This window comes from Schistocerca piceifrons, chromosome 2, assembly GCF_021461385.2.
Source record: "Schistocerca piceifrons isolate TAMUIC-IGC-003096 chromosome 2, iqSchPice1.1, whole genome shotgun sequence".
NCBI lineage: Eukaryota > Metazoa > Arthropoda > Insecta > Orthoptera > Acrididae > Schistocerca > Schistocerca piceifrons.
In genome coordinates, this window is record NC_060139.1 from 311216016 (window position 1) to 311238929 (window position 22914).

The 22914-nt window shown below is 42.6% G+C and overlaps 1 protein-coding gene across 1 annotated transcript in view; it reads left to right on the plus strand.

The window, feature by feature from the left end:
* The window catches only part of LOC124777969 (kinesin-like protein unc-104), a 348239-nt gene that overhangs the window by 86615 nt on the left and 238710 nt on the right, over nucleotides 1-22914 (plus strand). The window contains exon 2 of the mRNA XM_047253531.1: nucleotides 8239-8348. Within this exon, the coding sequence (XP_047109487.1) occupies nucleotides 8249-8348 (100 nt within the window). The 5' untranslated portion in view covers nucleotides 8239-8248. The remainder of the gene's footprint in view (nucleotides 1-8238; nucleotides 8349-22914) is intronic.

A 22914-nucleotide genomic window follows, 5' to 3' on the forward strand; every position in this document is an offset into this window, starting at 1 on the left:
CAAAAGAAAAATAAGGTTCGTTACACAGTGCCGCTTAATAAGGCAGGAGAACAGTTAAATTGGACATGAGTTAGCTTTATCACTTAAGTCTTGAAAGGCAGTAACATAGAAATGATCATCAAAAAGTTGCGCTAACTAGTATAATTACTATTGGTTTATAAGTGGAACATATAAGTCCTTGCACTATGCAGGATATAAGTAAAACATAGGGATGCTGAATCTGTTATGGTCTTATTTAAGTTGTTGTCAGTTAAATTTATTAGAACACAGATGTCTCTAGAAATATTACTGCACTTCGTAAGACCTGTCTATAAATTACTGATCTACTGGCTCAACATTAAGAGGGGCCCAGAAAAGGTACTGACTGTAGCTGAGTTTAGTACAAACATTTCTGACCAGGCGTAGTAAAGGTGCACACACAAATGAAAATATTAGAATAAAATCTTTATTACAAACCTGCAAAGTATAGAATAATTTTCTTGGCATTTAAACTGTAATGAAGTATAAATGATTTTAATAATAACAAAAATGGTTCAAATGGCTCTGGGTACTATGGGACTCAACTTCTGAGGTCATCAGTCCCCTAGAACTTAGAACGACCTAAACCTAACTGACCTTGGGACATCACACACATCCTTGGAATAACGTAATTGATCTCTTTTCTTAGCAATTATTCTTTTGCAATACTTTTACTGAACGTGTGGAGCATTTATGCACACGAGAAAATTATAGCTCCACGAAAATAGATAACACTTTTGCAGCAGTGTGGAAAGCCCTGGAGAACAGAGGAGTAACAAAACAGATTATTTGGAGGATAAGGGAAATGTACCATGGAAGTGTGAGATGTGTGAATGTGGGAGGATAGAGGCCAGCTTGGACTGAACAGAAGAATGGCTTGAGGCAGGGAAGTGCACTTTCACCATAACTCTTCATTGTAGGATGGATGATACAATGAGTACAGTAGCATAAGCAGTTGATGAAAGTTATGGTGTTTGCAGATGATCGGATGATTTGGGGGAATAAAGAGGAGGAAGTACAAGAGCAGTTTTACGTATGAGAACGAACATTACAAGTATATGGGATGAAATTCAGTATAAGTAAGAGTGAGATGATTATCACAACAAGAACGAAGGAGAGAGGAACAACTGGAATAACAATTGGTGGGAAACGATTGAGGAGAGTGGAGAGTTTCAAGTACCTAGGAAGCCTGATACAGGAAGATGGAAAAAACGATAGAGAAATAAACGAGCGGGGGAGGAAAGCAGAAGCATTTCGGAATAGTGACAGAAGACTGATATGGAGCAAGGATGTACCCCAAATCAGTAAAAAGGTTCCTGACGTATGCATCCGAAACATGGGTTACGAAAGGAAACGAGAAAAGCAAAGTACAAGCTAGTGAGATGAAATTCTTGAGGAACAGTATTGGAGTGACAAAGACAGGTTAAGAACTGATGAGAGGATCAGAGAGTTAATGAAGGTGGAACTATTACAGGAGGAGATTGAGAAATCAAGGCTGAGATGGTATGGACATGTTAAGCGAATGGAGGAGAAGATACCCAGGAGGATAGACGAGATGAAGCTGGAAGGAAAGAGACCAGGAGGAAGACCGAGAGACAGATGACTGAAAGGAGTGGCGGAATGCGTCCAGAAGAAAGGAGAAGACTGGACCAATGTGAAGACGGAGAGATAGTGGAAAGACAGAAGACGGTAGAGAGGCTTATGTTCCAAACAGACCCAGCCAGAGGCTGGAAACTGTCCAAGATGATGATAATGAATGACTCTCCAGTTCATTAGAATTGGACACGCGGGAGTATAGCGTCACTAGGAAAAGGATCTTATCCACGTGAATGACCGAGGAATAAATCAGTATTCTTAACACAAAGTTGAAATTAAGTTACTTATTATTTGCACTCCAACCAAATTTCAGAGAACGTGTACTTCGAGCATAGCATTGTGTGGTAGTGAAAAGAGACTTGAGAAAGCCGGAGCGGAAGAGAATCGAAGCATTTGAGATGTGATGCTATAAAAGAAGGTTGAAAATACGGTGGACTCGTAAGGTAAGGAAAGGGGGAGTTCTCCGCAAAATCGGCGAAATGAAAATACTGACAAGAAGGGACAGGATGATAGGACATCTGTTAAGACAGCAGGGAATGACTTCCATGGTACTATAGAGAGCTGTAGGCCGTAAAACTGTAGAGGAAGACAGAGGCTGGAAAAATAATTGACGACGTAGGTTGCAAGGGCCAAAAAAACCTGGCCCATGTAGATAAATCAATACTAAACTTTACTTATAGTGAAGATGGTGGCTGTGGCGATTTTCAGTGGCGCTAGTATGAAGTCGTCGTACTTGATCATGACGCCGGAAATTTATGATTCATAGAAAACGAGTAACTGTAACTACTTAATCCACATCTGAGGCATAATTACTCAAATCTTGCTGCTATTCTTGCTTCCTTCAGTACTCAAGATGTTCACCGTTTGCAAGCAAGCTACCAACCTTATCTCTCACAAAGATTTCTTACAGTACTTCGCACCAAATCATCATTTATTTTCCTGCTTAAGTACAGGATGACGCAAAAGTCCGTTAATATTTGAAATTGCATTAATTCACCAAATAACGTAGGTAGAGAGGTAAAGCTTGACACACATGCCTGAAATGACGTTGTGTTTTATTGAACCCAATAACTAGTGCAAAAACCGGCCAATAGATGGCACCGGACAGCGAGACGTCAGTGATGCCGCATAAGAATCGTGTATAAAATGGTTGTAGTAGAGAGGGAGTTAGATACGCCAGCATGTTCACTTAACCAGAAACGTCACTATTAGTGAAGCTTTACTACCAAAATGGAGAATCTGCTACTGCAGTGTGATGGATTGTGTCACAAATCAAGCATTGAATGAATGTGTATGAGATTCCAACCGAACAGGCCTCGGAAGGCCCAAAGTACCGAGTGACGTGTCACTGTCAGCTGATAGTCGTCACTGAATGCGAATATGGAGGAGCATGTGGTCAGCACGACGCTCTCCCGGCTCTTGTGAGTTATCGTGACCGGGGTCGCTATTTTGCATCAAGTAGTTCCTCAATTGTCCTCACAAGGGCTGAATGCAGCCCGCTTCCAAACAGTGCTCGGCAGAGCCGAACCGTCACCCTTCCAAGTGCTAGTGAAATCTGATAGCGCCTCACTTTGGTGATCTGATGGGAACCGATGTTACCACTGCGGCAAGACATTGGGCTTAGAAAATACGCACGCGCGCGCACACACTTCCTAAAGTAACGTATGGTCTTTCTCAGGGTTCAAGCTAACTCCGTACCAAATCACATCAAAATCGGTTCTGCGGTTTACTCGTGAAAATGTAATAGACAGAGTTACGTAAGTATTTAGTAATACTAGTATGAAATCATCGATTAAACACGTTCATTAGATAAGCATTCTGATAATTGAGCTAAATCGTATTGCGTGGAACATATCAAACAATAGAGCATTTTCACAAATTTGATACAGTTCAGCCGGCCGGTGTGGCCGTGCGGTTCTAGGCGCTTCAGTCTGGAACCGCGAGACCGCTACGGTCGTAGGTTCGAATCCTGCCTCGGGCATGGATGTGTGTGATGTCCTTAGGTTAGTTAGGTTTAAGTAGTTCTAAGTTGTAGGGGACTGATGACCACAGATGTTAAGTCCCATAGTGCTCAGAGCCATTTTTTGATACAGTTCAAACGTCAAAGAGTAAGCAGCTTTTTCGAAGAGCAATTATGTTTCCCTCTATATTATAATACCTATTTTCAGTAAACCAGTTTTTATGAAATAAAGACCATACGTTGCGAGAAGCTACGCCGTAGTTACCTGTGAAAACACCGTGAAAATTCTTCTAGTAGTTTTGGGGATTAGCGTATTCAAACAGACTGACGGACACGACGCTTTTGCAGTTTTATTATTAGTACAAAAGATCATTTGGATAGGGTGTTATCTGCATTGCAGTGTGAACTGGTACTTAATTTTTTATCGAAGTACAGTGGTGGTAAGTTTTCACAAACTTTCAAATTTAGTTTATACAGGTTGCTAATTGCAGTAGTGAATACTTAATTACGCAGCACAGAGAAAGCGATTTGACTAAAGGGTGACAAAGTAACGAGATTAAACATACTGTTTTACGCGAACTTCAAAAATGTCATTCAGAAAGACTGATTTTAATCAGTTGTTCAAATTTCCAAACAAGTTACGCCCTACCTGAATTTCCGGAAATAATTTTCGTCGTGTTACGGGTGCCAATTGACTGAGGACGTCCTTAACACTGCTTCACATCGCTAATTAGCAAGAATAGACTTGTTATAAAACTTTATTGGCGCATTTTAAGCATAGCCCATGATCAGAATATCAGAAGCAGCTTGATACAAAGTATCGTATCAAGTGGTAAGACTACTGAAATCGGTGACTCATGTCGCAAGTTAAACCAATGTAGATGTCGTAAATTTGCCGTTGTCGGCGCATCCAGTATCCTAATTATGCTCAAGCTCTCGCTAATTGAACACTTATAATGCCATGCCCGTCATATTGTTTTCAGTGTTTGAAAGAATGCTATCCCCATGATATTACTGGCACAACTTCTAAGTGACGCCTGCCACGCCTGCAATAATACGAGCGCCGTTCTTCAGTCAACTGTTAGCTCTCGTGAGTAATATTGGACGGCCAGCAGATAAGAGAAGGATTGTAGTACACATTTCTGCCAGGCTGGCTCACGACATTGGTACCTGATAAACGAAACAATCAAACTAGTAAGCTGAAGCAATATGTGTGCCAAGTGTCCGCTCGGTGGTGCAGAGATTGTTTGCGATCTCACAGAATGTGAAGATACTGATGACATGGATGAAGATACTACTTACGATGTCAGTGTTGCGGTGTTAATGGCAGCCTAAGCAAGGGACGGTAGTTCTCTAGTCTGGAATTACACAGAATTACACAGAATGTTAAAGGGAGTCCTCTACTTGTTCTCGGATAGCAGGCGCAGATGTGAAGGGGTTACGATGTGCTCCGTGTCCAATACGGTGATCATCCGTTGTGGCAGTCGGACGTGGTCGACCGGAACGTTGACGAGTCCCTCATGTTCACATACTGTCCAGCACAGGACCCCTGTCACATCTGAATGCCTCACAAATTTGGGTACTGCACTATTTGACCAGTCGGCCAAATAAAGACCCACAATGAGCCTCCTTTCAAACTCTGTCAAGTGCTGGTACCGCTGTCCCACACGAATACGCGGCTACTCCTTGTCTTTCACAGTGATCACTCAACGTCTGATGCTGTTCACACTCCTTATATACCCTTCCAGACAAAGTAACAACACTAAACACGAATAACTATAATGCACTTATCACAGAGAACTGCAACTCTAACCACATACATATCGGCAGATGGTGTAAACGTGTACGAAGTTGTATTGACAACCGACCGTGTCTGCTGAGTGATTCACTTTTTTTGTCAGGCGATTTCTACACTGAAGAGCCAAAGAAACTGGTAAACCTGCCTAAGGGCCCCCGCTAGCACGCAGAAATGCCGCAAAACGAAGTGGCGTGGACTCAACTAATGTCTGGAGGGAACTGACACCATGAATCCTGCAGGGCTGTTCAAACAGTAAGAGTACGAGGGGGTTGGAGATCTCTTCTGAACAGCACTTTGCAAGGCGTCCCAGATATGCTCAATAATGTTCATGACTGGGGAGTCTGGTGGCTAGCGGGAGTGTTTAAACTCAGAAGAGTGTTCCTGAAACCACTGTGTAGCAATTCTGGAAGTGTGGGGTGTCGCATTGTCCTACTGGAATTGCCCGAGTCAGTCAGAATGCACAATCGACATGAGTGGATACAGGTGATCAGACAGGATGCTTACGTACGTGTCACCTGCCAGAGGCGTATCTACACGTATCAGGGGTCCCACATCACTTCAACTGCACACGCCCCACACCATTACAGAGCCTCCGTCAGCTTGAACAGTCCTCTGCTGACATGCAGAGTGCATGGATTCACGAGGTGTATCACGTCCATACGCTAGATACAATTTGAAACGAGACTCGTCCGACGAGACAACATGTTTCCATTCAGCAGCAGTCCAATGTCGGTGTTGACGGGCCCAGGCGATGCGTAAAGCTTTATGTCCTGCAGTCATCAAAGGTACACGAATGGCCCTTCGGCTCCGAAAGCCCATATCGATGATGTTTCGTTGAATGGTTCGCATGCTGGCACTTGTTGACGGCCCAGCATTGAAATCTGAAGCAATTTGCGGAATGGTTGCCCTTCTGTCACGTTGAACGATTATCTTCAGTCGTCTTTAGTCCCGTTCTTGCAGGATCTTTTTCCGCCCGCAGCGATGTTGGAGATTCGATGTCTTACCGGGCTCCTGATATTCACGGTACACTCGTGAAATGGTCATGCGGGAAAATCCCCACTTCATCGCTACCTAGGAGATGCTTCGTCCCTTCGCTCGTGCGCCGACTATAACATCACGTTCAAACTCACTTAAATCTCGATAACCTGTCATTCTAGTAGCAGTAACCGATCTAACAACTGCGCCAGACACTTATTGTCTTATGTAGGCTTTGCCGACCGCAGCGCTGTGTTCTTCCTTTTTACACATATCTGTATTTGAGTACGTATGCCTATACCAGTTTCTTTGGCATTTCAGTGTAAAAACAGCATAGAGATATGTCTCTGCTAACTAAGCAAAGATTACGTGCACGTGAATGAACTTGACTATTTACAAAGCCAAAGCTTTGTAGATGAACAGAATCATGACGTCACAGCCTGACCTGAATTTTATTTGAGCACGTTTGGGACACCATGGAGCACGATGCTCTCCCCTTGAACCCAGCAACAAGCAATGTCCGTGTGTGGTGTGCGGCGGCTGAGATTAACCACAGTGGTTGCCCATGGCTCTCGGCGTCTCGTCGAGTCCACGACACGATGCACCGCTGTCGTCATCAAGGCGATAACAGGCACTTCACGCTCCTAGTTAGCTGTTACTCATGATTTCATACTGATTGTGAGTGAACTTCGTAAAATGCAATAATATAACCAATTCTGAAATTTTTTTATCACGAAGTGTGTTATGGAGCCTGATTCCCAGGAACGCCACAGGATTTGCCATTGCATCGACCGTCCACAATATTTTTACTACAGTGGATCTAAACTGCTGAGAGAAATGATGATTGCTACAGAAACCCACAAGCCTCTCTGCCAACAACCAGTTCTGTAAGAAATTGTGTAACAGGAGTAAAATGGCCATCGAGTTTCGAAAAGGATAACACATAAGAGACGTTTCAGTACTATATTCGTTAGGATATTTAGTATAGACTAAATATTATTAATAGCGTGACAATAACGGATCGAAAGTATCTACACCGACAGTATCGACTGCTTATCTGTTTTTAAGCTTTTGTTTGACATAAATAGAATTATTTAGAATACAAAGCTAATTCAAGGAAATTATACTGTATTTTCATGAAGCAAAGTGAGCATATGCATTCAGTATATAGGTCATGATATAAGCTTTCTACTATTGATATGCGCCACTATTGTTACAGCCCAGATTGCAAGATTTATTTAAGATAAAAGCACACTATTATAATAAATTTTTCTTAAAGACGGGAGCACTCATTTTCAGTACGAAACAAAATATGGGAATTATGTTTGCACTATCTAAGACTGCCGGCCGCTGTGGAAGAGTAGTTCTAGGCGCTTCAGTATGGAACCGCGCGACCGCTACGGTCGCAGGTTCGAATCCTGCCTCGGGCGTGGATTACGTTAGTTAGGTTTAAGTAGTTCTAAGTCTAGGGGACTGATGACCTCAGATTTTTAAGTCTCAAAGTGCTCAGAGCCATTTGAACCATTTGAACATCTAAGACTTAAATCAATACTTGAACCGCTTTTCCAGCTTAGTAAGCAGTAAATCCCCAACACTATTCAAACTTTCGATACCAATACCCTACTTTTTTAAGATGCTATAAAGTAATCGAATACTCAGTATGATGCAGAACAAAAGTACCAGTAACTTCTCATATACGTGTAATATTGTAATAATCTTAGATGTAGATTCTGTGCACCTACATTAATATTGTGAGTAAATGATACCGGTAGCTGTCTTCGTTTCAGTAGTGCTTCATGTTGTTGTTGTTGTTGTTGTTTCTGTCGCTGTTGTTGTTGTTGTCGCCTCTTTTGTGTGTCTGACATTAAAGGTACATTTCCTTTGTTTGCAGAGCCACCAACATGTCGTCTGTGAAGGTAGCCGTGAGGGTTCGACCCTTCAACAACCGCGAGATCTCGCGAGACTGCAAATGCATCATCGAGATGGGAGGCAACACCACCTGTGAGTACAGTACTAACATTTCCATACAAATACAACAAAGACCATCCTCCTCCTTTTTATCAGAGATGTGCTGCTGCTGCTCCAAAGCGAAACAGGATTTCGAGATCTACAAAACCTTACTACGAGTACATCCCAAAATTAATCTGTACTGTGGCTATCTTCAGGTTCACCTTACTTCATTCTGAGTGTACATACACGAACCAGTAGTAATGTGGTCACGTGTTCGAAGTTTGCCCTGGAGTGCGTCAGTTTCCTTGCTGCTGTGCTTACATACATACATACATAGATCATGAATACGACATTTCGTAATGATGTGGAAAGTGTCATTTTAACATAAATTTTCTTTACACAGAACAATTTTTTTTTTTATTTTATTTTACGGTTACTACTTCACATCTAAAAGTTCATCTGTTGAGAAGAAGGAGCTGTCATTCAGAAATTCTTTTAATTTTTAAATGTTGGTTGGCTATCCGTCAGACTTTTAATGCTATTTGGTAAATGAACAAAGATCTTTGTGGCAGCATAATTCACCCCTCTCTGTGCCTAAGTCAGATTGAACCCAGAATAGTGAAGATCATCCTTTCTTCTAGTGTTGTAGCTACGCGTTTCGCTGTTATCTTTGGATTAGGGTGGTTTACTAATAACAAATTTCATAAGTGAATATATGTGTTGCGAAGGTACTGTGATTATCCCGAGTTCCTTAAATAAATGTCTGCAAGGTGATTTTGGGTGGGATCCAGCTGTTATTCTGATTGCACGCTTTTGTGCAATGAATACTTTTTCTCTTAATGATCAGTTACCCCAAAATATGATGCCACATGGAAACAGTGAATGAAAAGAGGCATATTAGGCTAATTTACTGATACGTTTATCACCAAAATTTGCAATAACCATAATAGCATAAGTAGCTGAACCTAACCGTTTCAGCAGATCATCGTTGTGTTTCTTCCAATTCAATTTCTCATCAATGCACACACCCAGAAATTTTGAATATTCTGCCTTAGCAACAGACTTTTATTCATAGTCTATATTTATCAATGGTGTTTTGTCTTTTACTGTACAGAACTGTATATATTTTGTTTCCTCAAAATTTAGTGAGAGTCCAGTTGCAGCGAACCACGCAATAATTTGTGAAAGACGTTATTTACAATTTCCTCAGCTGATTCTTCTTTGTTGGGTTTGATTGATATACTTGTATCGTCGTCGAAAAGAAGTAGCTTTGCATCTTCATGAATATAGAGTGGCAAGTCATTAATACATATTAAAAACGATGGGGGACCTAAGACTGAAACCTGTGGGACACCATTATTGATACCTCCCCAGTTAGAGGACTCTGTTGATTTTTGCAGACTATTTGTACTGTTAATTTCAACATGCTGCATTCTTCAAGTTAAATATGAATTATGCCATTTGTGCACTGTTGCACTTACACCACAATACTTAAGTTTATCTAGAAGAATTTCATGATTCACACAGTCAAAAGCCTTTGAGGGATCACAAAATATCCCAGTGGGCGATGTTCGGTTATTCAATGCATTTAATATTTGATCAGTGAAAGCATATATAGCATTTTCTGTTGAAAAGCCTTTCTGAAAACCAAATTGACAGTCTAAACGTGTCCTCTCCGCCAACAATGTGCACCTGGGCGGAATACTGAGAAGTGACACGATTCCTTCGCGCAGGAGGCGTTAAGACGTTCATGTATTGTGCCTCACAATAATCAAGAAGTTTTTCAAAAGACCTGAAGGTTACCTAAATACTTCTGCTCTGTATACAGATCTGTCACACTTTGCTTCTGCTTTCTGTTTTTACCTGTCCGTTCGCGTCTAGAGATTTTGAATGTAAATAATATGCACACTTTAATATTTGTTTGCGTACATTTCATACATCTATGTACAAACAAATCGTCTACCAACATTGTAGGCATTTACAACACTATCTATGCTCTAAGGGTACAGATATCTGCCAGATCCTGTATAAGCATACCGTCCCCTCCAAAACAATGTTAGTTATCTACGAAAACTGCTAGTAACATACGTTACAAATTCATATACTGTAAGACATAGGAAAACAACTAGTTTGCAAACAACTTTTGGAGAGGAAACGGTAGTGTGTCAAATGCCAGTCAGTTAGGACAAGACAATCCAGTTAAACCTGATTTACGAAACATGAAACGTGTGTATACCTTTAAAAATTTGTGCGAATGTGTTAGGTTATGTTAGTAATGGACTTGATAAAGAAAGCTTGATGTAACTTTCAAAACCACGGGAGACATGTACAACAAAAAATGCTTTTTCATAAATACGAAAATTGATTATTAAATTCAAATATGTATCTGCGTCGTATCCTCTTAGTGACCCGTCTATTAGCGCGACGAGAAACAATACAGAAAGAAAACAACTTACACAATATATATGATCCAAATTACTAAAATAGAATTTACAAAAAAATGGAAACTAGGTACATATTCTGCAATACACTACGAAAGAACTATGGACACAATGCAGAAACGCAGAGCCCATATTTACGGTGGCATGCAACATGTTTGACCCGAAACAAAAATAAGAATATAATGACACATGATCATCAGAAAAGATATAGAGGAAATGGACATTCAGTCTGAAGACATACAAAACTATGTCATCTTCAGAACAGGTATAGTGGCTACTGGAACTCACCGAAACAAGGGACGGTCAAGTAACGCCAAATGTTCGGATGAATGACAGACAGTCATTTGATGAAAAGCATCAGACTCAAATGACAAAAGATGAAACAATAAATAAGAACAACTGCCACGGTTGTAAGTTTATCACGGTCCTTCCACAGCGTATAACGCAATTAATTACGTAATCCATTTTATATAAAATCTATATGTATAGTTTGTTGGGCAACGACTAACACATTGACCTCTGTTTGACAGAATCAGCCTATTAGGATCTCGTCTAGCAATTTTGAAATTAAACTTATTTCCACCGTTGTTAGATAATATCTTTTAAGAGGTTGCTTTTACAATACTCCGCTACGAAGAAGTTAAATGATCCCCGGGTGGGTACTCGTCAGCCTCAATAACTAAAGGGAAAGACCACAGCGAACCTGCTGATAAGCGTGTTCTCCGTAGAATAGTCATGATTCAGCTCGCCAAATCGACTTCCACACAATACGAGAATGTGTGAATGCATTCAACTCAAATGTGTGGAGGTCCCGCTATGTCCTCGACAGCTACAACAGTCAATGCGTACAGTTAGAAAGAATGTAACAAGTACGGATTTCAAACGCCAGGGGCCCCAGTTGGGAAGCCGTCGATTAGCAATGGAGAAGAAATTCATGACGGAACCGTCCGTGCGGAAATTATCGTTCTGTTTTGGGGCATAAAGTGCCTGCGCTGGATGACTACTTGCTCAGCAGGTGTACGATCAACAGTTTATGGTACTGTGACTTTATGACCAATACTCTGAAGTTGTAAATTTACATCAAATGTGGCATAGCAACCCATGCCCACATACGGCTCGCTAGATCGGTAAAATCGTTATAGTTCAGAAACAAAACTCCTTTTCTCCTCCAGTGTTGATCTTTACTAACCCGTAAGCGTCTCTTCAGTGGCTGACCTGAAATACTGTACAGTTTTGGTTTTACACAAATCAATTGGTCCACGTCCTGTTCCTTACCACTTTAGTTGAGTTTACGCAGTTAGTTACGTGTTCCATGGATAATTTGTACGATAAATCGTAATGCTGTGGAACTAGTCATTTCATATTGTTATCACAACTTATTTTTTTAAACGTGCCTACATACTGATCATTTACAAGTTGTTTTTTTTTTTTCTATTTTCCTTGAGTAAAGACACCCAGTACCTTGAACACAGTACAGAAATAGAAATTCTTCTGCGAAACAGGAGTTCTCAAGGAGAAACTTTTTCAGTTTATTTCCAAATTTTACTTTGCTCTCTGTCAGACATTTTATATCACTGGGTAGGTTATAAAAATTTTGGTTGCAGCATTGTGCATTCCTTTTTGTGCTAAAGACAACCTTAATGTGGGTAATAAATGTCATTTTTTCTTCTGGTATAGCAATTATGTGCACCATTGTTCCTTTTGAAATGCAGTGGATTATTTACAACAAACTTCACGAGGGAACAAAAAACGTGAATCAGGTATCAAACTGCTTAACACCTTAAACTGGTGTCTACAAGAAGATCGTGGGTGAGCACCACGTATTATTCTTATAGCACGTTTTTAAGCAATTAGACTTTCTTTCTTAAACATGAGTTGCCCCAGAACATTATTCCATATTACAGTATTGAGTGAAAACATGCAAAAGACGTCAGCTTACTGAATCGTGTCTCCCCAAAGTTTGCAATGATCCTGACTATTTCGTCTTTTATCTCCCTGTGGTCACAGATCAAATGTCGCTCTTGCAGTTCACTTCAGTTGCGTGTATTCTCAGCGTAATAAACTTCCGGAAGGCGTTCGATACAGTTTTGCACTGCCGTCTAATGAACGAAATACGAGCGTACTGAATATCAAGCCCGCTGTGTAACTAGTATGAAGAGCTTCTAGCAAACAGAACACACTATGTCATTGTCAATAGAGAGGAAACTACAGACGTAAAAGTAGCGCCGGGCGTATCCCAAGGGAGTACTACAGGACCAGTACTTTTCACGATATGTATAAATGACCTAGTGAATTAAGTTGGAAGTTCCATGAGGCTTTCCATCGATGATGCTGTTGCATAGAGAGAAGTATCAACGATATCAAAAACGCAAGCGAAATATACGATTGCAGAAAAATCATTGTAAGCCTTCATATTCATAAAACATCTAGGAGTATGTGAACGGAACGATTTAAAGTGGAATTACCACGTAAAACTAATCGCAGATAAGGCAGAGCCAAACGGTGATTCATTGGGAGAATCCTCAAGAAATGTAGCCCTCCCACAAAGGCGATACCTTAAAAAACACTAGCCTGACCAATTTTTGAATACTGCTGGCCATTCTAGGATCCGCACCATGTAGGACTGATAGAAGAAAAGGAGGAGATCCAAAAAAGAGCACCACGTTTAATTATAGGTTCATTTAGTAAGCGCGAAAGTGCCACGGAGATCCTCAACTAAATACAGTGGCAGACGCTGCAAGAGAGGCAATCTGCATCGGGGTGTGATTTACTGTTAAAGTTACTACAAGAGCCTACCAATATATTGCTCCATCATACGTACATTTCCCGAAAAGACTACGAAGGTAAATTTGAACGCGAACGGAGGCTTAGCAGCAAATGTTCTTCTCCCGAATCATCCGCGACTGGAACAGGAAAGGGGTGAAGTGACACTGGTACACAAAGCACCCTCTACCACACACCATAATGTGGTTTACGGAGTATCGATGCACCTATTCATTTCGAAATATTTTTATCGTGCTTTATCAGAGGATTTTCTGTGCACGATGTATCGTTTAAACATTTCACTAACGACCTGGCACCAGAACTGTTGCTGTTTCGCAATCAAAACTGTTTGTCTGCTTGGCGTTACTTCTCCAGTTTTTATGAGGTAGTGTTGCAATACTCCCTCTCCCTCACGCTCTCCCTCCTTCCTCCCTCCCCTCCCCCTCCTCCTCTCCCCCCCTCCTCCTCCTCTTCCCCCCCTTCTTCTCCTCTTCCCCCCCCTTCTCCTCCTCCTCCTCTCCCTCCAGTGCCAGACGAGAAGTTGACAACCACTTTCATACACATACAAGACAACTAAGACTTGACAAGCAAACAATTCTGAAGGCCAGAAGTTCAAATCCCCATCACGACATCGCGATATAGGTTTCCGTAGTTTCGCAAAATCGTTCAAAACAAATGCTAGGCATATTCCTAAGAACGTGACACGGCATATGAGGGATGGAACTTTAACAGTGGCAACTATTTATTTACAGCCCGTACAAAATAGATACGTGATTCAAAGTTTTACTGACATTCAAAGTAACCAGCATTGTGTATAACCCGTTGCCAGCGATGTGGAAGTCGTAGGATACTCTTAGCAGTGTCAGCTGTGTTGACAATTCGAGCGGCGCGGTCTATTGCCCGATGAATTTGTAGCAGTTCTGAAACGAATGTTGTGAAGTGTTTCCTTCAGTTTAGAAAACGAATTGGACTCACGAGGGCTTACGTCAGGGGAGTGCAGTACGTGGTATAGCACTTAGCAGCCCCATCAGTCAAACAAATCAGTAACAGCTTGCACTGTACGTGCTTGAGTGTAGTCCTGGTCAGGTCCTGCAGAAAGTGTCATCACTTCTGTCTCTATGCTGTTCATTTTTGCAACACAACCTTCGACCAGCTTAGAGACAAAAGTGATGACACTTTCTGCAGGACCTGACCATCATTTCGCAGGACAATGCTCAAGCACGTACAGTGCAAGCTGTTACTGATTTGTTTGACTGATGGGGCTGCTCAGTGCTTCACCACCTACTGCACTCCCCTGACTTAAGTCCTAGTAAGTTCAACTCGATTCTAAACTGAAGGAAACACTTCACGGCATTCGCTTCAGAACTGCTACAAATTCATCGGGCAATAGACCGCGCCGCTCGAACTGTCAACACAACTGGCACTGCTAAGAGTATCCTACAACTTCCACATCGCTGGCAACGGGTTATACACAATGCTGGTGACTACTGTGAAAGTCAGTGAAACTTTGAAACACGTGTGTATTTTGTACGAACTGTAAATAAATAGTTGCCACTATTAAAGTTCCAACCCTCGTATTTCCTTACTTCACTTGGCCTATCTTATCCCATCTTTTACCTTATACCTTATGTTACAGCTTACCTGCATCAGTCTGTGTGCTTCTCATTTAATGGCGTCGTCATCGATGAGACGTTAAACACGAGTCGTCTTCCTTCCTTTCTTCGCAAACAATTATCCTCCGAAACACGATCAGCACTAATCGCAAACATGTCAATTGATTGACAGATCACCAGTGAAGTGTTTTTAAACCACAGTGTGAGCACGAAAAAAATCAGATAAAACGAAACAGTGAATTATTGTGACCGATAATGCCGAAAATGCAAGAAAGTGCTTGTACAACTTTCGAATGTTCAGCATTCAAAGGAAATACGGAAGTTATTAGAACATGTAAAAATCAATTGCATTCTGTCGTTACGTTTTATGTAAATACCAGATTGTGGAGTATTTTAGTCTACGATTAAATAAATAAACGGTATAAAATTTCATGTATCGTCATTAGAGACATGAAAGACTTATTTTTTGTTTTAGTCTTCGGAATATCGTGCCTCGAAACCACCTCGCTCCCTCCCGCATATTTTCCTCCTGGACCGCTCTTCGATACTCTATCGTCATTTTTTACTGATAATGAAAAGCGAAGATGCCAGATTAACAGCAGAGCTAACAAAGCGGGAAACCTTCACGTGAAAGCGATACGTCCAGGTGTACTAAAATGGAAGGAAACTATAAAGAAAAACGACGAACCTTTTCAGATTTTACTTTTCTATAGATAAACCATATTGAAGACAATGTTTGACGTCCCTTCATATTCCAGCTGGAGAAACTGCGGAACTGGATTTTGTAACATCGTATGTTCACTATTGCCTAAGAAACTCGTACTATCCATAAAAACGAAACAGTTGCTGTGGTTCAGTTTCAATCATGGGCCTACCGTGGTCGCTCAGGTCAGTGGCAGTGGCTCGGTAAACTGCACACTACGTTCCTCAGTTCCAGGTCTGGCAGTGGTCGCCACTTGTTTCGTTACGGTAGCTCTGATCAAGGTCTCGAAGTCCGTCAAAAAACTCTTTAGCCTCCAACAGTTCCCTGCTAGTCGCGTTCATGGCTGTTACAGCTCGAGACATGAAGTGTGCTGTGGTTGACACAATAAATTCCTCAAAGCGCACAACGGGCTCTGTATTGATGAACATACTGAATCACGAACAGTGGCAAAAGGAAATAAAATATCAAACTTAACAACGCAGCTATTAAAGATGGTCCGAAAGTTGCAACCAGACGATAATAGCAACATTATTACGTTGTGAGACAAAAGATCTGCTGTATTTGATTACATCATTTATTACAATAGGCCTATTTCGGAGTGATTGCCATCTTCCGGTTATCTGTGAAAGTACACAGTTTGCTACAATATTTTAAACTTCTAAGTAGATAATTTAACCTGTTACAGAATTATGTTTTGCTACGTACATCAGGTGGTCTTGATAGCCATATGCACTGATACTTCAGTTGCTGTCAAACCTCTATTATGGCTCCAACAGCGTCAAAGAAGCAAACTTATAAAATGGTGTGACAGCAGTTGAGACATCGATGTCATGTGGATATCAAGACCACGTGAAAAACGTAGCAACAAGTTAAATCATCTACTTCAAAATTGGAAATATTGTACTAAACTTACGTACGTTCACAGATAACCTAAAGATGGCAGTCATGCCGAAATAGGCCGATTGTAATAAACAATATAATCTAACATAGTAGTGTCTTTAGTCTTACAACATGATATAATAATTCCCTTATGTGATATATACGACTCAGAGGGCACAGATGAATACAAATAGTAGGAACATTATAGAATATGTTAAATTAAATAAAACTGTCCAAAGTGGCTTCGAGAGAAAATACAGTGAAAACCTGGGGAGAGAAACATCTGGAAACTATGAGTATACACCGACGGGAAAAAATCGCAACACCAAACAATAATTAATGTAGAGTAATGGAATTTAGAGAATACATTTTTCTAGGTAAAATATTTAAGTGATTAACATTAAAAGATTGCAAACGTCAAGTTCTGGTACATTAATCACCAGTGTAACCGCCAGAATTTTGATTTCAAGCATGCAACGCGCATGCATTGTGATGTACAGGTGCCGGAAGTCAGTTTGTGGGAAGGAGTTTCATGCCTGTTGCACTTGGTCGGTCAATAGAAGGACGGTTATTGCTGGTAGTGTATGACGCTGGACTTGTCGTCCAGTGATGTCCCATACGTTCTCGATTGGAGACAGACTTCGTAATCGAGGAGGCCAAGACAGCATACCGACATACTGTATAGCATGTTGGTTTACGATAGGAGTATGTGGGCGGGCGGTATCCTGTTGGAAAACATCCCCTAGAATGCTGTTTAATGAACGGCAGCTCAGCAGGTCGGATCACCAACTGACGTATAAATTTGCAGGCAGGGTGCTTGGAATAACCATGAGACACCTCCTGCTGTCATTCGAAATCGTACCCCAGATCATAACTCCGGATGTAGGTCCAGTGTGTTTAGTAAGCAGCCAGATTGTTTGCAGGCCCTCAACTAACCAACACACGGCCGTCACTGCTACTGAGGCAGAACCAGCTTTCATCAGAAAACACAACAGGCCTCCACCCTAACCTCCAATGAGCTCTCGCTTGATACCACTGAAGTCGCATACGGCAGTGGTTTGGGGTCAGCGGAATGCACGCTACAGGAAATGTGGCTAGGACGTGTGCTTGAAGTACTACGCCCCAGAGCCATACGCCAAATACAATGGTCTTCCCTCTTGGTAGTGCCACGTGACCGTACGGACTTCGACTTCTTGCGACTGTACATTCTCGTGATTACCGCTGCCAGCAATCATGTTCAATGGCTACATTCCTGCCAACTTTTTCTACATTATCGTGGAGGGACCATCCAATTTCTCGTAGCCCCATTACACGACCTCGTTCAAACTCAGTGAGGTGGTTTTAATGGCGTCTTTGTCACTTTAAAGGCATGCCTGACTAACTTCAACTCACAAAGTCCACTCTCAAAGGTATTAACGCTCACGCCGGTTACAGCGCATATTGTAATCAGACCTGATCTGCACCCCGATAGTGGCGCTGCCAGCGTCACTGCTATGAGACTGGTGTGAAATCTGAATAGACGTCATCTTTCAGCTGTAGAAACACGTCTATCAGCTTTCATTTACGTCGTACAACTCCTTGCTGGTTTTGCGATTTTTTTTTCCGTCAGTGTATGAAGGCAAAGCTGCATGTTGTGTTGTGGAGCATCACATTTCACCAGTTAAGATAGCAGACTGCGTAGCAATTGACAACGGGGAGGATACAGTACAAGCATTAAAAGACTTCTGTTTGTGCCGTTAAGATGATCGATGGCAGGCAAAGATACTTCATAAGGAAAACAAAAACATTCCGTAAATATTGCAGTATTATGTGTACAAGCCATTCGAGCTTTGAAGATGGTGTTTCCATAGAAATGATGTATCTGGAGTAAAAGTAACAGAAAGGAAGGAACTGTTTACAGAATGTCTGCGGAGGAAGAATATTTCCAAAAACTGAAGTACTGCTGTAATTAAATTACCTTTCAAGAAAGAAAACATATAAGACATTAAGTAACGTAGAATCATCAGCCCCTTCTCCATAATGTGCGAAATATTGCCACCAGGTGTATGGGAAAAAAACTTGAGTTTAATCAGGCAAGTGAAGAAGCACACTTTAAAAGTCGATGTAGCAAACTGGACCATTTGCACCTCGTGGACGATACTGTAGACTGGGGAAATTAATGTGAATCACTGCTTTGTTTGCTGCTCACAAACACTTCTCGCTTTTAAAACAACAACGCCAATGTAAGCGGCTTCCATCAAACGTCGAATTTGCACGAAGTGTACTACAATCTTGGATTTGGTAATGATCAGCATCCCAGTGCAAGTGGGTAGGAGTAATCCCGTCTACATTCTGTATTTAAGGAAAGATGCGACAGCGAGTTTCTCATTCAGCATGTTGGTTGTTGGACAGAAGACCAACTGTCATGCGAATATGGGATCGATAGTTTCACCAGAAGCATAACGCCATATAGGATCGACGGCCCCACGCGACTAGCGCTCGAGAGAACAGTCATACTGATCGCCCGGCCGTGCACGATAGTACACTCACGTCACGTACCTGGAGTTGAGAACGTCAAGTAGGCTCTATCCACAAGGATAGTGCAAAAATGTCTGGAGCGCCACGGAACGCCAGCACGTCGATCATAGTTGTGGCTTCTCTTGACGCGGCTGCAGGAATAGGCACACTGAAACGGGTGCGCCCAACAACAACATAGGTATGGCACCCCACATTGGGTCTTTTCAGACGAGTGCCAGTTCAGCCTACAGCACCACGATGGACATATCCGTTTGTGGAGGGAGCGAGTAGAGCGAACCATCGAAGATTGCATTGAGCATCGTCATGAAAGCCCAGCCGAGTCGTACGTGAAAGGTTCCCTTAGTCAACGGTCCACCACCTGTTGTGATAGTATGGAGTGTCACTGGATACACAACACTATCACCTTTGGTTGACATATTCGATAATGTGAACAACAGTTGTTAAGTTTCTGGCGCGTTAAGGCCATTGGCTATGCTCCTTCTTCCAGGTCTCTGTGTCTTTCAACAAGATACCGCAAGATTGCATGTTCTCTTTGGTTCTACAGCACGTTTTCCAGATATCTCACCCGTCGAAATCATGTGGCCATAGATTGCCGACAGACTGGCACTCCATCACTCGCCTGGCACTACGATTGATGTACTTTGGCAAAGAGTTGGAACAGCATTGTATAACGTGCCAGTACCTGTCATCCAACATCTGTTCCACTCGACACCCAACCGGGTTAATCACTGCTGCTGCCAGAGGTGCCAGTTCGGCGTGGTAGATTCCACACGCTGTTTACCCTTACATCGGGCACAAATTTAATCACATATTCTTCCTATCGTACTGTATGCGTACAATAAATATTATTTTGCTGTTTGTTGTCCTTCCTGGGACATACGTAAGAGGCCTGTCTGCCCTGCTAAGATGCTCCGCTGCACTCTGAGGAGAAAGCAACGCTCGTCGCGCCAGCGCGCAGTTTTATGGTTCGCAGCGCCTGTCGTTTCGCTACGCTTGCTGGATCTTTGTTGGCTTCACATCCGCGTAGGGTAACTGCCGTGACTCAGCTGCCTGAAAAGCAGTACACTAGATACTCTCTCTTTAGCCCCGGTCTCTCTCTCTCACGCACGCACGCACGCACACACACACACACACACACACACACACACACACACACAGCCTTGTGTACTTCCTTCCTTACGTTGTGCGACAAGGTTTTGGAAGTTCTGACTCTAATGAAGTCGCTACAGTCCTTAATACACACATATTTACTGCTATCGTTAATTACGATTTCCGCCGTATCTGAATCCATCTTAGGGCTGCAATAACATCCGCATGATATTCTTATTAATTATAATGATATACAAATCATAATTTACGTTTTGGCTGGATGGGTGGATTTAAAATTGCTGGTCGCTAAACAGCATTGTCATCAGCGTTCTCTCTCATAATTGTGGTACTGCTGTATGAGCAATTACTCTTGTTAAAACTAAAAGCAAAGACCATATAACTATAGGCATGGTCACAAAAAATTCACGTGAAGTCTCCAGTGTAGCTATTTAGACTATGGTCACACATTAATAGTATTAATAAGACAGCGGATGGCATTAAGATGGCGGAAAAATCGCAGCGTCATAAAATACACTATTGGCCATTAAAATTGCTACATCAAGAAGAAATGCAGATGATAAACGGGTATTCATTGGACAAACATATTATACTAGAACTGACATGTGATTACATTTTCACGCAGTTTGGGTGCATAGATCCTGAGAAATCAGTACCCAGAACAACCACCTCTGGCCGTAATAACAGCCCTGATACGCCTGGGCATTGAGTCAAACACAGCTTGGATGGCGCGTACAGGTACAGCTGTCCATGCAACTTCAACACGATACCACAGGTCATCAAGAGTAGTAACTGGCGTATTGTGACGAGCCAGTTGCTCGGCCACCATTGACCAGACGTTTTCAGTTGGTGAGAGATCTGGAGACTGTGCTGGCCAGGGTAGCAGTCGAACAGTTTCTGTATCCAGAAAGGCCCGTACAGGACCTGCAACATGCGATCGTGCATTATCCTGCTGAAATGTAGGGTTTCGCAGGGATCGAATGAAGGGTAGAACCACGGGTCGTAACTCATCTGAAATGTAACGTCCACTGTTCAAAGTGCCGTCAATGCGAACAAGAGGTGACCGAGACGTGTAACCAATGGCACCCCATACCATCACGCCGGGTGATACGCCAGTATGGCGATGACGAATACACGCTTCCAATGTGCGTTCACCGTGATGTCGCCAGACATGGATGCGACCATCATGATGCTGTAAACAGAACCTGGATTCATACGAAAAAATGACATTTTGCCATTCGTGCACCAAGGTTCGTCGTTGAGTACACCATCGCAGGCGCTCCTCCCTGTGATGCAGCGCCAAGGGTAACCGCAGCCATGGTCTCCGGGCTGATAGTGCATGCTGCTGCAAACGTCGTCGAACTGTTCGTGCAGATGGTTGTTGTCTTGCAAACGTTCCCATCTGTTGACTCAGGGATCGAGACGTGGCTGCAAGATCCGTTACAGCCATGCGGATAAGATGCCTGTCATCTCGACTGCTAGTGATACGAGGCCGTTGGGATCCAGCACGGCGTTCCGTATTACCCTCCTGAACCCACCATTCCATATTCTGCTAACAGTCATTGGATCTCGACCAACGCTAGCAGCAATGTCGCGATACGCTAAACCGCAATCGCGATAGGCTACAATCCAACCATTATCAAGGTCGCAATCGTGATGGTACGCATTTCTCCTCCTTACACGAGCCATCGCAACAACGTTTGACCAGGCAACGCCGGTCAACTGTTGTTTGTGTATGAGAAATCGGTTGGAAACTTTCATGTCAGCACGTTGTAGGTGTCGCCACCGGCGCCAACCTTGTGTCAATGCTCTGAAAAGCTAATCATTTGCATATCACAGCATCTTCTTCCTGTCGGTTAAATTTCGCGTCTGTAGCACGTCATCTTCATGGTGTAGCAATTTTAATGGCCAGTAGTGTAATTAATGTAGAGAAATGAAGATGTCAGTTTGTGGTATGCAGTTCCATGCCTATTGCACGTGGTCGGTCAGTACCGGGACGGTCTGTGCTGTTTGTGGATGATGCTGGAGTTGTCGTCCAATGATGTCCAATATGTGCTCGATTATAGACAGATCTGCTGATCGAGCAGGCCAAGGCAGCATGTCAATACTCAGTAGAGCATGTTGGCTTACAACAGCGGCAATTGAACTGGCCTTATCCTGTTGGGAAACACCCCCTGGAATGCTATTCATGAGCAGCAGCACTAATGTCGAATCACCAAACTGACGTAGAGATTTGCAGTCAGGGTGCGTGGGATAACCACGAGAGTGCTCCTGCTGTCTTACGAAATCGCAGCCCAGACCATAACTCCAGGTGTAGCTCTGGTGTGTCTAGCTCGCAGACATCTTGCTTGCAGAATGAGATTTTCACTCTGCAGCGGAGTGTGCGCTGGTATGAAACTTCCTGGCAGATTAAAACTGTGTGCCCGACCGAGACTCGAACTCGGGACCTTTGCCTTTCGCGGGCAAGTGCTCTACGAACTGAGCTACCGAAGCACGACCACGCCCGGTACTCACAGCTTTACTTCTGCCAGTACCTTTGGAAGGTAGGAGACGAGGTACTGGCAGAAGTAAAGCTGTGAGTACCGGGCGTGAGT